At 46.2% G+C, this 13,500-nt stretch overlaps 1 protein-coding gene across 1 annotated transcript; it reads left to right on the forward strand.

The window, feature by feature from the left end:
- The first annotated feature begins 12,083 nt into the window (after nt 1-12,083).
- Nucleotides 12,084-13,437, forward strand: LOC119274052 (putative expansin-A30). Its single transcript, XM_037554835.1, has 2 exons — nt 12,084-12,243; nt 12,343-13,437. The coding sequence occupies exons 1-2, from the start codon at nt 12,090-12,092 to the stop codon at nt 12,966-12,968; spliced, it is 780 nt and encodes a 259-aa protein (XP_037410732.1). The 5' UTR covers nt 12,084-12,089; the 3' UTR covers nt 12,969-13,437.
- Nucleotides 13,438-13,500: the final 63 nt, after the last annotated feature.

Below are 13,500 nucleotides of genomic sequence, written 5' to 3' on the forward strand. Positions count from 1 at the left end.
GGTCGATGTAGAGGCGCGCACGTGTCGTAGTAGAGGCGCGCACGTAGCATGTACATGTACGTACAGCGGCCAGGGTGCAAGAAATAAAATACTACCACATACGTACATACGGGCGGGGTCTCAAACGCCTACTCGCGCATACGTACGGCCAGGGCTCGTGTACATGGCTGGGTCGGAGCGGAGAAGCCGCGCTGTCGTCGTGATCATGGGAGGCAACCGGCTGGGTCGGAACGGAATGTGTCGTCGTGTTCATCGGGAGCCAACCGGCTTGGACAAAACAACCGATGGAAACGAGGTCTGGCGTACCGCAGAACGGATGAAACAGCCTTGTGTTTGACCAGCCATGGTGGAAATGGGATCCTGTTCATCGGGAGGGGTCTGGCGTACCGCAGAACGAAGGAAACATACCTCCTATGGTCGAAACGGGGTCCTGTTGATCGGGAGGGGTGTGGCATACCGCAAAACAGAGGAAACTGACTTGTGTTGGAGCGCTACGGTCGAAAGGGGGGCACTGTTCATCAGGAGGGGTATGGCGTACCGCAAAACGGGACTCCACGGGATACTGTTCATCTCCACTGTCGACCTCCTTCAGCCTCCACGGGCTCCTGTTCATCCACCGACGACCTCCTCCAGCCTCCACCTACGACTGTTCATCCACAAGCTCTTGTTCATCCAGCCTCCACCGCGTGCTCCTCCACCAGCTACTGTTCACCCAGCCCTCTCCACGGGGTCCTGTTCAATCACCCCACCACCGGCTACTATTCATCCAGCCCTCCACCGGCTACTGTTCAACCAGCCCTCCATCGGCTACTATTCATCCAGCCCTCCACGAGGTCCTGTTCATCCAGCCCTTCACGGGGTCCTATTCATCCACCGGCTCGATCGATCAGGGTATTGTTCATCCAGCGGCAACAGCCTCTACTACCACGGGGTCCTGTTCATCCAACCCCCACCGAGAACTGTTCATCCAAACCCCCTCAACAACGCTCACTGTTCATCAAGAGAAGGAGGCAGCAGTGTTCGATCGGCTTCAGTTAGCAGCAGTAGCGAAGGAATTGTTGAGTTTCGTAGTAATTTCAAAAAAATTCCTACGCTCACGCAAGATCATGGTGATGCATAGCAACGAGAGGGGAGAGTATGATCTACGTACCCTTGTAGATCGACAACGGAAGCGTTTGGTTGATGTAGTCGTACGTCTCCACGGCCCGACCGATCAAGCACCGAAACTACGGCACCTCCAAGTTCTAGCACACGTTCAGCTCGATGACGATCCCCGGACTCCGATCCAGCAAAGTGTCGGGGAAGAGTTCCGTCAGCATGACAGCGTGGTGACGATCTTGATGTACTACCGTCGCAGGGCTTCGCCTAAGCACCGCTACAATATTATCGAGGACTATGGTGGAAGGGGGCACCGCACACGGCTAAGAATATGATCACGTGGATCAACTTGTGTCTCTAGGGGTGCCCCTGCCTCCGTATGTAAAGGTTCAAGGGAGGGGGGCCGGCCGGCCAAGGTGTGGCGCGCCAGGAGGAGTCCTACTCCTTCTGGGAGTAGGACTCCCCCCCTTTCCTAGTTGGAATAGGATTCGTGGAGGGGGAAAGAGGATAGAGAGGAGGAAGGGGGGCCGGCCCCCTCTCCTTGTCCAATTCGGACCAAGGGGGGAGGCCCATCTCTGGCCACCTCTCCTCTCTTCCACTAAGGCCCACTAAGGCCCATATACCTCCCGGGGGGTTCCGGTAACCTCCCGGTACTCCGGTAAAATCCCGATTTCACCCGGAACACTTCCGATATCCAAACATAGGCTTCCAATATATCAATCTTTATGTCTCGACCATTTCGAGACTCCTCGTCATGTCCGTGATCACATACGGGACTCCGAACAACCTTCGGTACATCAAAATGCATAAACTCATAATATAACTGTCATCGTAACCTTAAGCGTGCGGACCCTACGGGTTCGAGAACAATGTAGAAATGACCGAGACACGTCTCCGGTCAATAACCAATAGCGGAACCTGGATGCTCATATTGGCTCCTACATATTCTACGAAGATCTTTTATCGGTCAGACCGCATAACAACATACGTTGTTCCCTTTGTCATCGATATGTTAGTTGCCCGAGATTCGATCGTCGGTATCCTATACCTAGTTCAATCTCGTTACCGGCAAGTCTCTTTACTCGTTCTGTAATACATCATCCCGCAACTAACTCATTAGTTGCAATGCTTGCAAGGCTTAAGTGATGTGCATAACCGAGAGGGCCCAGAGATACCTCTCCGACAATCGGAGTGACAAATCCTAATCCCGAAATACGCCAACCCAACATGTACCTTTGGAGACACTTGTAGAGCTCCTTTATAATCACCCAGTTACGTCGTGACGTTTGGTAGCACACAAAGTGTTCCTCTGGCAAACGGGAGTTGCATAATCTCATAGTCATAGGAACATGTATAAGTTATGAAGAAAGCAATAGCAACATACTAAACGATCGGGTGCTAAGCTAATGGAATGGGTCATGTCAATCAGATCATTCAACTAATGATGTGATCCCGTTAATCAAATAACAACTCTTTGTCCATGGTTAGGAAACATAAGCATCTTTGATTAACGAGCTAGTCAAGTAGAGGCATACTAGTGACACTCTGTTTGTCTATGTATTCACACATGTATTATGTTTCCGGTTAATACAATTCTAGCATGAATAATAAACTTTTATCATGATATAAGGAAATAAATAATAACTTTATTATTGCCTCTAGGGCATATTTCCTTCAATCTCCCACTTGCACTAGAGTCAATAATCTAGATTATACAGTAATGATTCTAACACCCATGGAGCCTTGGTGCTGATCATGTTTTGCTCGTGGAAGAGGCTTAGTCAACGGGTCTGCAACATTCAGATCCGTATGTATCTTGCAAATCTCTATGTCTCCCACCTGGACTAGATCCCGGATGGAATTGAAGCGTCTCTTGATGTGCTTGGTTCTCTTGTGAAATCTGGATTCCTTCGCCAAGGCAATTGCACCAGTATTGTCACCAAAGATTTTCATTGGACCCGATGCACTAGGTATGACAACTAGATCGGATATGAACTCCTTCATCCAGACTCCTTCATTCGCTGCTTACGAAGCAGCTATGTATTCCGCTTCACACGTAGATCCCTCCACGACGCTCTATTTAGAATTGCACCAACTGACAGCTCCACCATTTAATGTAAACACGTATCCGGTTTGCGATTTAGAATCGTCCGGATCAGTGTCAAAGCTTGCATCAACGTAACCGTTTACGATGAGCTCTTTGTCACCTCCATATACGAGAAACATATCCTTAGTCCTTTTTAGGTACTTCAGGATGTTCTTGACCGCTGTCCAGTGATCCACTCCTGGATTAGTTTGGTACCTCCCTGCTAGACTTATAGCAAGGCACACATCAGGTCTGGTACACAGCATTGCATACATGATAGAGCCTATGGCTGAAGCATAGGGAACATCTTTCATCTTCTCTCTATCTTCTGCAGTGGTCGGGCATTGAGTCCGACTCAACTTCACACCTTGTAACACAGGCAAGAACCCTTTCTTTGCTTGATCCATTTTGAACTTCTTCAAAATCTTGTCAAGGTATGTGCTTTGTGAAAGTCCAATTAAACGTCTTGATCTATCTCTATAGATCTTTATGCCTAATATGTAAGCAGCTTCACTAAGGTCTTTCATTGAAAAACTCTTATTCAAGTATCCCTTTATGCTATCCAGAAATTCTATATCATTTCCAATCAGTAATATGTCATCCACATATAATATCAGAAATGCTACAGAGCTCCCACTCACTTTCTTGTAAATACAGGCTTCTCCAAAAGTCTGTATAAAACCAAATGCTTTGATCACACTATCAAAGCGTTTATTCCAACTCCGAGAGGCTTGCACCAGTCCATAAATGGATCGCTGGAGCTTGCACACTTTGTTAGCTCCCTTTGGATCGACAAAACCTTCCGGTTGCATCATATACAACTCTTCTTCCAGAAATCCATTCAGGAATGCAGTTTTGACATCCATCTGCCAAATTTCATAATCATAAAATGCGGCAATTGCTAACATGATTCGGACAGACTTAAGCATCGCTACAGGTGAGAAGGTCTCATCGTAGTCAATCCCTTGAACTTGCCGAAACCCTTTTGCGACAAGTCGAGCTTTGTAGACAGTAATATTACCGTCGGCGTCAGTCTTCTTCTTGAAGATCCATTTATTCTCAATTGCTTGCCGATCATTGGGCAAGTCAACCAAAGTCCATACTTTGTTCTCATACATGAATCCCATCTCAGATTTCATGGCTTCAAGCCATTTTGTGGAATCTGGGCTCACCATCGCTTCTTCATAGTTCGTAGGTTCATCATGATCTAGTAGCATGACTTCCAGAACAGGATTACCGTACCACTCTGGTGCGGATCTCACTCTGGTTGATCTACGAGGTTCAGTAGTATCTTGTTCTGAAGTTTCATGATTATTATCATTAGCTTCCTCACTAATTGGTGTAGGTGTCACAGAAACAGTTTTCTGTGATGCACTACTTTCCAATAAGGGAGCAGGTACAGTTACCTCGTCAAGTTCTACTTTCCTCCCACTCACTTCTTTCGAGAGAAACTCCTTCTCTAGAAAGTTTCCGAACTTAGCAACAAAAGTCTTGCCTTCGGATCTGTGATAGAAGGTGTATCCAATAGTCTCCTTTGGATATCCTATGAAGACACATTTCTCCGATTTGGGTTCGAGCTTATCAGGTTGAAGCTTTTTCACATAAGCATCGCAGCCCCAAACTTTCAGAAACGACAACTTTGGTTTCTTGCCAAACCATAGTTCATAAGGCGTCGTCTCAACGGATTTTGATGGTGCCCTATTTAACATGAATGCGGCCGTCTCCAAAGCATAACCCCAAAACGATAGCGGTAAATCAGTAAGAGACATCATAGATCGCACCATATCTAGTAAAGTACGATTACGACATTCGGACACACCATTACGTTGTGGTGTTCCGGGTGGCGTGAGTTGCGAAACTATTCCGCATTGTTTCAAATGTACACCAAACTCGTAACTCAAATATTCTCCTCCGCGATCAGATCGTAGAAACTTTATTTTCTTGTTATGATGATTTTCAACTTCACTCTGAAATTCTTTGAACTTTTCAAACGTTTCAGACTTATGTTTCATTAAGTAGATATACCCATATCTGCTTAAATCATCTGTGAAGGTGAGAAAATAACGATATCTGCCACGAGCCTCAATATTCATCGGATCACATACATCTGTATGTATGATTTCCAACAAATCTGTTGCTCTCTCCATAGTACCAGAGAACGGCGTTTTAGTCATCTTGCCCATGAGGCACGGTTCGTAAGTACCAAGTGATTCATAATCAAGTGGTTCCAAAATTCCATCAGTATGGAGTTTCTTCATGCGCTTTACACCGATATGACCTAAACGGCAGTGCCACAAATAAGTTGCACTATCATTATCAACTCTGCATCTTTTGGTTTCAACATTATGAATATGTGTGTTACTACTATCGAGATTCAATAAGAATAGACCACTCTTCAGGGGTGCATGACCATAAAAGATATTACTCATATAAATAGAACAACCATTATTCTCTGATTTAAATGAATAACCGTCTCGCATCAAACAAGATCCAGATATAATGGTCATGCTTAACGCTCGCACCAAATAACAATTATTTAGGTCTAATATTAATCCCGAAGGTAGATGTAGAGGTAGTGTGCCGACCGCGATCACATCGACTTTGGAACCGTTTCCCACGCGCATCGTCACCTCGTCCTTAGCCAATCTTCGCTTAATCTGTAGTCCCTGTTTCGAGTTGCAAATATTAGCAACAGAACCAGTATCAAATACCCAGGTGCTACTGTGAGCATTAGTAAGGTACACATCAATAATATGTATATCACATATACCTTTGTTCACCTTGCCATCCTTCTTATCCGCCAAATACTTGGGGCAGTTCCGCTTCCAGTGACTAGTCTGCTTGCAGTAGAAGCACTCAGTTTCAGGCTTAGGTCCAGACTTGGGTTTCTTCTCTTGAGCAGCAACTTGCTTGCTGTTCTTCTTGAAGTTCCCCTTCTTCTTCCCTTTGCCCTTTTTCTTGAAACTAGTGGTCTTGTTGACCATCAACACTTGATGCTCCTTTTTGATTTCTACCTCCGCAGCTTTCAGCATTGCGAAGAGCTCGGGAATAGTCTTATTCATCCCTTGCATATTATAGTTCATCACGAAGCTCTTGTAGCTTGGTGGCAGTGATTGGAGAATTCTGTCAATGACGCAATCATCTAGAAGATTAACTCCCATTTGAATCAAGTGATTATTATACCCGGACATTTTGAGTATATGCTCACTTACAGAACTGTTCTCCTCCATTTTGCAGCTATAGAACTTATTGGAGACTTCATATCTCTCAATCCGGGCATTTGCTTGAAATATTAACTTCAACTCCTGGAACATCTCATATGCTCCATGACGTTCAAAACGTCGTTGAAGTCCCGGTTCTAAGTCGTAAAGCATGGCACACTGAACTATCGAGTAGTCATCAGCTTTGCTCTGCCAGACGTTCACAACATCTGGTGTTGCTCCAGCAGCAGGCCTGGCACCCAGCGGTGCTTCCGGGATGTAATTCTTCTATGCAGCAATGAGGATAATCCTCAAGTTACGGACCCAGTCCGTGTAATTGCTACCATCATATTTCAACTTTGCTTTCTCAAGGAACGCATTAAAATTCAACGGAACAACAGCACGGGCTATTTATCTACAATCATACATAAACAAGCAAGATACTATCAGGTACTAAGTTCATGATAAATTTAGGTTCAGTTAATCATATTACTTAAAGAACTCCCACTTAGATAGACATCCCTCTAATCATCTAAGTGATTACGTGATCCAAATCAACTAAACCATGCCCGATCATCACGTGAGATGGAGTAGTTTCATTGGTGAACATCACTATGTTGATCATATCTACTATATGATTCACGCTCGACCTTTCGGTCTCCGTGTTCCGAGGCCATATCTGTATATGCTTGGCTCGTCAAGTATAACCTGAGTATTCCGCGTGTGCAACTGTTTTGCACCCGTTGTATTTGAACGTAGAGCCTATCACACCCGATCATCACGTGGTGTCTCAGCACGAAGAACTTTCGCAACGGTGCATACTCAGGGAGAACACTTCTTGATAATTTAGTGAGAGATCATCTTATAATGCTACCGTCAATCAAAGCAAGATAAGATGCATAAAATATAAACATCACATGCAATCAATATAAGTGATATGATATGGCCATCATCATCTTGTGCTTGTGATCTCCATCTCCGAAGCACCGTCATGATCACCATCGTCACCGGCGCGACACCTTGATCTCCATCGTAGCATCATTGTCGTCTCGCCAATCTTATGCTTCCACGACTATTGTTACCGCTTAGTGATAAAGTAAAGCATTACAGCGCGATTGCATTGCATACAATAAAGCAACAACCATATGGCTCCTGCCAGTTGCCGATAACTCGGTTACAAAACATGATCATCTCATACAATAAAATTTAGCATCATGTCTTGACCATATCACATCACAACATGCCCTGCAAAAACAAGTTAGACGTCCTCTACTTTGTTGTTGCATGTTTTACGTGGCTGCTACGGGCTTAAGCAAGAACCAATCTTACCTACGCATCAAAACCACAACGATAGTTTGTCAAGTTGGTGTTGTTTTAACCTTCGCAAGGACCGGGCGTAGCCACACTTGGTTCAACTAAAGTTGGAGAAACTGTCACCCGCAAGCCACCTATGTGCAAAGCACGTCGGGAGAACCGGTCTCGCGTAAGCGTACGCGTAATGTTGGTCCGGGCCGCTTCGTCCAACAATACCGTCGAACTAAAGTATGACATGCTGGTAAGCAGTATGACTTATATCGCCCACAACTCACTTGTGTTCTACTCGTGCATATAACATCAACATATAAAACCTAGGCTCGGATGCCACTGTTGGGTTTCGTAGTAATTTTCAAAAAAATTCCTACGCTCACGCAAGATCATGGTGATGCATAGCAACGAGAGGGGAGAGTATGATCTATGTACCCTTGTAGATCGACAACGGAAGCATTTGGTTGATGTAGTCGTACGTCTCCACGGCCCGGCCGATCAAGCACCGAAACTACGGCACCTCCGAGTTCTAGCACACGTTCAGCTCGATGACGATCCCCGGACTCCGATCCAGCAAAGTATCGGGAGTTCCATCAGCACGACGGCGTGGTGACGATCTTGATGTACTACCGTCGCAGGGCTTCGCCTAAGCACCGCTACAATATTATCGAGGACGATGGTGGAAGGGGGCACCGCACACGGCTAAGAATATGATCACGTGGATCAACTTGTGTCTCTAGGGGTGCCCCTGCCTCCGTATATAAAGGTTCAAGGGAGGGGGGCCGGCCGGCCAAGGTGTGGCGCGCCAGGAGGAGTCCTACTCCTTCTGGGAGTAGGACTCCCCCCCTTTCCTAGTTGGAATAGGATTCGTGGAGGGGGGGGAAGAGGAGAGAGAGGAGGAAGGGGGGCCGGCCCCCTCTCCTTGTCCAATTCGGACCAAGGGGGGAGGGGCGCGCGACCCATCTCTGGCCACCTGTCCTCTCTTCCACTAAGGCCCACTAAGGCCCATATACCTCCCGGGGGGTTCCGATAACCTCCCGGTACTCCGGTAAAATCCCGATTTCACCCGGAACACTTTCGATATCCAAACATAGGCTTCCAATATATCAATCTTTATGTCTCGACCATTTCGAGACTCCTCGTCATGTCCGTGATCACATCCAGGACTCCGAACAACCTTCGGTACATCAAAATGCATAAACTCATAATATAACTGTCATCGTAACCTTAAGCGTGCGGACCCTATGGGTTCGAGAACAATGTAGACATGACCGAGACACGTCTCCGGTCAATAACCAATAGCGGAACCTGGATGCTCATATTGGCTCCTACATATTCTAAGAAGATCTTTTATCGGTCAGGCCACATAACAACATACGTTGTTCCCTTTGTCATCGGTATGTTACTTGCCCGAGATTCGATCGTCGGTATCCTATACCTAGTTCAATCTCGTTACCGGCAAGTCTCTTTACTCGTTCTGTAATACATCATCCCGCAACTAACTCATTAGTTGCAATGCTTGCAAGGCTTAAGTGATGTGCATTACCGAGAGGGCCCAGAGATACCTCTCCGACAATCGGAGTGACAAATCCTAATCTCGAAATACGCCAACCCAACATGTACCTTTGGAGACACCTGTAGAGCTCCTTTATAATCACCCAGTTACGTTGTGACATTTGGTAGCACACAAAGTGTTCCTCTAGCAAACGGGAGTTGCATAATCTCATAGTCATAGGAACATGTATAAGTCATGAAGAAAGCAATAGCAACATACTAAACGATCGGGTGCTAAGATAATGGAATGGGTCATGTCAATCAGATCATTCAAGTAATGATGTGATCCCGTTAATCAAATAACAACTCTTTGTCCATGGTTAGGAAACATAAGCATCTCTGATTAACGAGCTAGTCAAGTAGAGGCATACTAGTGACACTCTGTTTGTCTATGTATTCACACATGTATTATGTTTCCGGTTAATACAATTCTAGCATGAATAATAAACTTTTATCATGATATAAGGAAATAAATAATAACTTTATTATTGCCTCTAGGGCATATTTCCTTCAGGAATCACTCGGTTCAGTTAACATCAAGGGATCGATCGATCGCTCGGGTTTAGTTAGAGCACAACGCCTCGCTCGGGTTCAGTTAGAGCCCAATGCTTCGCACACACGTACGAGAGAAACACGCATCACTCGGCCCCCGACCACTCACCGTAACCGGGAACACCTTGATATTTTCCTCGCCCTCGCTTCTACCTTGGTTTTTTCCATCATGGACGGCCCAAAGAATGTCATGCAGCTGCGTCTTCGGCCCGCCAAGGACGAAAAGCCCATTTTTTTCATGATTTTTTGTCATAGAAGCAGGACCCCACCACATCTATGATGATACCGGGTTTTGTCACAATTATCGTCATAAAAGTGTCATAAGCATGACAGGAAAAAATTTCGTTCGACCCAAAATGTCACGGATGTGTCTTTTTTTGTAGTGTAGTTTGTTGGTTTCTAATAGAGTTTTTGTTTTATACTTCGATTATGTGATGAACTGTCACTTATTCATGAGAAGTATATGATAAAAGTCTTTTGTTTAATCTTGTTGATGTTATAATAATCAACATGATGCTTCTATGTCTGTATTTTGTTTTTATCGACACCTCTCTCTCAAAGCATGTGGACATGTTTTTCGATTTTGGTTTTCGCTTGAGGACAAGCGAGCTCTAAGCTTGGGGAGTTGATACGTCTATTTTGCATCATGTTTCCTTATTGTTATTTATAATATTTTTATCCGTAATAATGCTTTTTTGAGTAATTCTAATGTCTTTTCTCTTATAATTTACAAGGAACACATCAAGAGGGAGAATTCCGGTAGCTGAAAATCTGGACCTAGAAAAGCTACGTCAAGCCACTTATTCTGCACAACTCCAAATGAGCTGAAACTTTACGAAGAATTTTTATGAATTATTGAGGAATATTGGAGCCAATAAACACCAGAGGGGGCCCACCAGATGGGCACAACCCACCTGGGCCCGCCAGGCCTCCTCGGCCCACCTCCGTTGCCCATCTTTTGGTATATAAGTGGTTTTGACCTAAGGAGGGTTAATCATAAGTAGGGGGTTTGTTCAAGTAAGAACAACACCTAAGCACCGGTCTACTCACATATCAAATTATCAAAGTAGCGAACACAAATCAAACCAATATGATGAAAGTGACTAGGTGAAATTCCCATGTACCCTCAAGAATGCTTTGCTCATTATAAGAAACCGTTTTGGACTGTCCTTTGCCTCAAAAGGATTGGGCTACCTTGCTGCATACTTATTACTATTATCGTTACTTGCTCGTTACAAACTATCTTGCTATCAAACACTCGCTACTTACAAATTCGGCACTTATAGACACTACCTTACTGAAAACTACTTGTCATTTTCCTCTGCTCCTCGTTAGGTTCGACACTCTTACTTATCGAAAAGAGCTATAATTGATTCCCTATACTTGTGGGTCATCATACCCCTCGCATAATCGATGATATTGTTATGTTTAGCCAAGTCACTAAACATATGCTATTTCAAAACATGCCTCTCGTGATGAATCACGATTAGATTGAGAGACATTTGCCTTCTTGGACATGTATCAACGACCTTAAACAAAACATTTTTAAAACCTTATTATTTTTCGAGGTCATTCTCTTCAGCCTGTGTAGTTGTGCTAGTTTTGAGTTTGTTTTAAGTACCTTATCTACTAGGGGGGGGGTCTACATAAAGGCATAGAGAAGTTTTTTTTATGGTGGACAATTTATGTTGGAATTGCATTGCTCTTTTCTTTATAGCTCAAGGAAATAAGCTTGAAAAAATGTTTTTATTTGGGTGAGGTCCGGCCTTCCGTGCCCGTGGCTACTTAATCATTGATCCGACGGCCAAGATCAGCTGCTTTTGCGGAAAGGGAGCCGCGGGGCAGACACCCGGGCCTGTTCATTGTATATGTATAACTCTGTCCAACCTAGAATAAGAATGTTTACCTATCCGATCTCTCCCAGAAAAATAACATATCGTGATCAGAAATTAAAAGACACAGTTCCAACATGCAAAATTCCTTTTCGAAGGAGAAAAACATACAAAATCCGGCCTACCAGCAAAACGGCAGAATAACAGAGTACAGCTCGGTTCCTTGCCCGCACGTATGGCACGCCGTACAAATCTCCACGATTTCGCGACTGCGTGCAGGCACGACTTCTCCCGAAGATTGAACGATATATGTTCCTCCACAATCATCACCGGCTGATCTAACCACCACACTGATTGATCCAATCCGACGTAGTGCACACTATAAATCCACTCGCCCCATGCCATCTTCTGACAGAACTCAGCCAAGAAGAGAGCGCTACAAGGCAAAGCGAAGCGAAGGCAATGGCTTCTGCTGCGTCCAAGTCCGCGGCCGTCTTGGTCCTCCTCGTCTCCCTTGCCGGCGGGGCCACCACCGTGGACGCCAGGTTCAGGGCCATGCAGTGGACTCCCGCCCACGCCACGTTCTACGGCGACGAGGCTACGGCCGAGACGATGGGTACGTCGCCTGCACTGCACACGTACTACATTGGTCAATGACCATGCATGCTTATTCGGTTCCTTGTTATGCTGATGTATCGTGCTTGTGTTCTCGCAGGCGGGGCGTGCGGGTACGACATCACGGCGGGGTACGGCGCGGACACGGCGGCGCTGAGCTCGACGCTGTTCCTGGACGGCTACGGGTGCGGGACGTGCTACCAGATCCGGTGCGTGAAAGCCACGGCCTGCTACAGGGGCTCGCCGGTGATCACGGTGACCGCGACCAACCTGTGCCCGCCCAACTGGGCGCAGGACACCAACAACGGCGGCTGGTGCAACCCGCCGCGCACCCACTTCGACCTCGCCATCCCGGCCTTCAAGAAGATGGCCGACTGGCATGCGGGCATCGTCCCCGTCATGTACCGCAGGGTGCCGTGCATGCGCAAGGGCGGGATCCGGTTCGCGTTCCATGGGAACCCGCACTGGCTGCTGGTGTACGTCACCAACGTCGGCGGCGCCGGCGACGTCGGGGAGATGTGGGTGAAGGGCAATGGCGGTATGGGGTGGCTGCGCATGAGCCACAACTGGGGCGCCTCGTACCAGGCGTTCGGGCAGCTCGGCGGCCAGGCGCTCAGCTTCAAGCTCACCTCCTACACCACCGGGTTGACCATCATCGCCGCCGACGCCGCGCCGGCGAGCTGGAGCATCGGGCTCACGTACCAGGCTCGCGCCAACTTCAAATAGGAGTCGAAGCGAAGGTCTGAGGCACAGCAGAAGAAGCAGGAGCTGTGACACTGACAACGCTCTGCGGCGCTATTGCTGGGATGATCATTGTCCATACCGTTTTCGTTGCTTCCTTTCTTATTTTCAGTTATTTCTAGGACCCTGTCGCGCGTTGCCGCCGTCCATGTGAAGAGCGTGGGGGTTTGACGTACGCAATGACAGTGAAAACTCTGTAGCACGATCAAAGCAAAAGATTTGCAGATTGTATTGTGCCTAAAAAAACCTAGTTCAATTAAGAATTTTCAGTGCAATCAGAGGTGGCTGGTGGACAGACTAAAGTTGCTACAACCCTAATAACACCAAGCCACAAGAATACTGACTTGTAAAAATAACAAGCACAGATCAATTCTCCTGACAAGAAATCGCCTACAGAGAATCATAACTTTGTTGAACACCCGTCCCCTTTTTAAAGTCGTATGTAGGGTTCAACTGGGTTGCCTTACCCACTTCTTTTACCTCTTCTTTTAAAAGGAAGCTACTGCTCACATCAAAT

This window comes from Triticum dicoccoides, chromosome 1A, assembly GCF_002162155.2.
Source record: "Triticum dicoccoides isolate Atlit2015 ecotype Zavitan chromosome 1A, WEW_v2.0, whole genome shotgun sequence".
Taxonomy (NCBI): domain Eukaryota; kingdom Viridiplantae; phylum Streptophyta; class Magnoliopsida; order Poales; family Poaceae; genus Triticum; species Triticum dicoccoides.

Bases quoted from the DNA above. Each gene is read 5' to 3' on its own strand.
- LOC119274052 (XM_037554835.1), top strand. From the start codon at position 12,090: ATGGCTTCTGCTGCGTCCAAGTCCGCGGCCGTCTTGGTCCTCCTCGTC. The intron at 12,244-12,342 runs GTACGTCGCCTG...GTGTTCTCGCAG, and splicing joins GGCTACGGCCGAGACGATGG to GCGGGGCGTGCGGGTACGAC.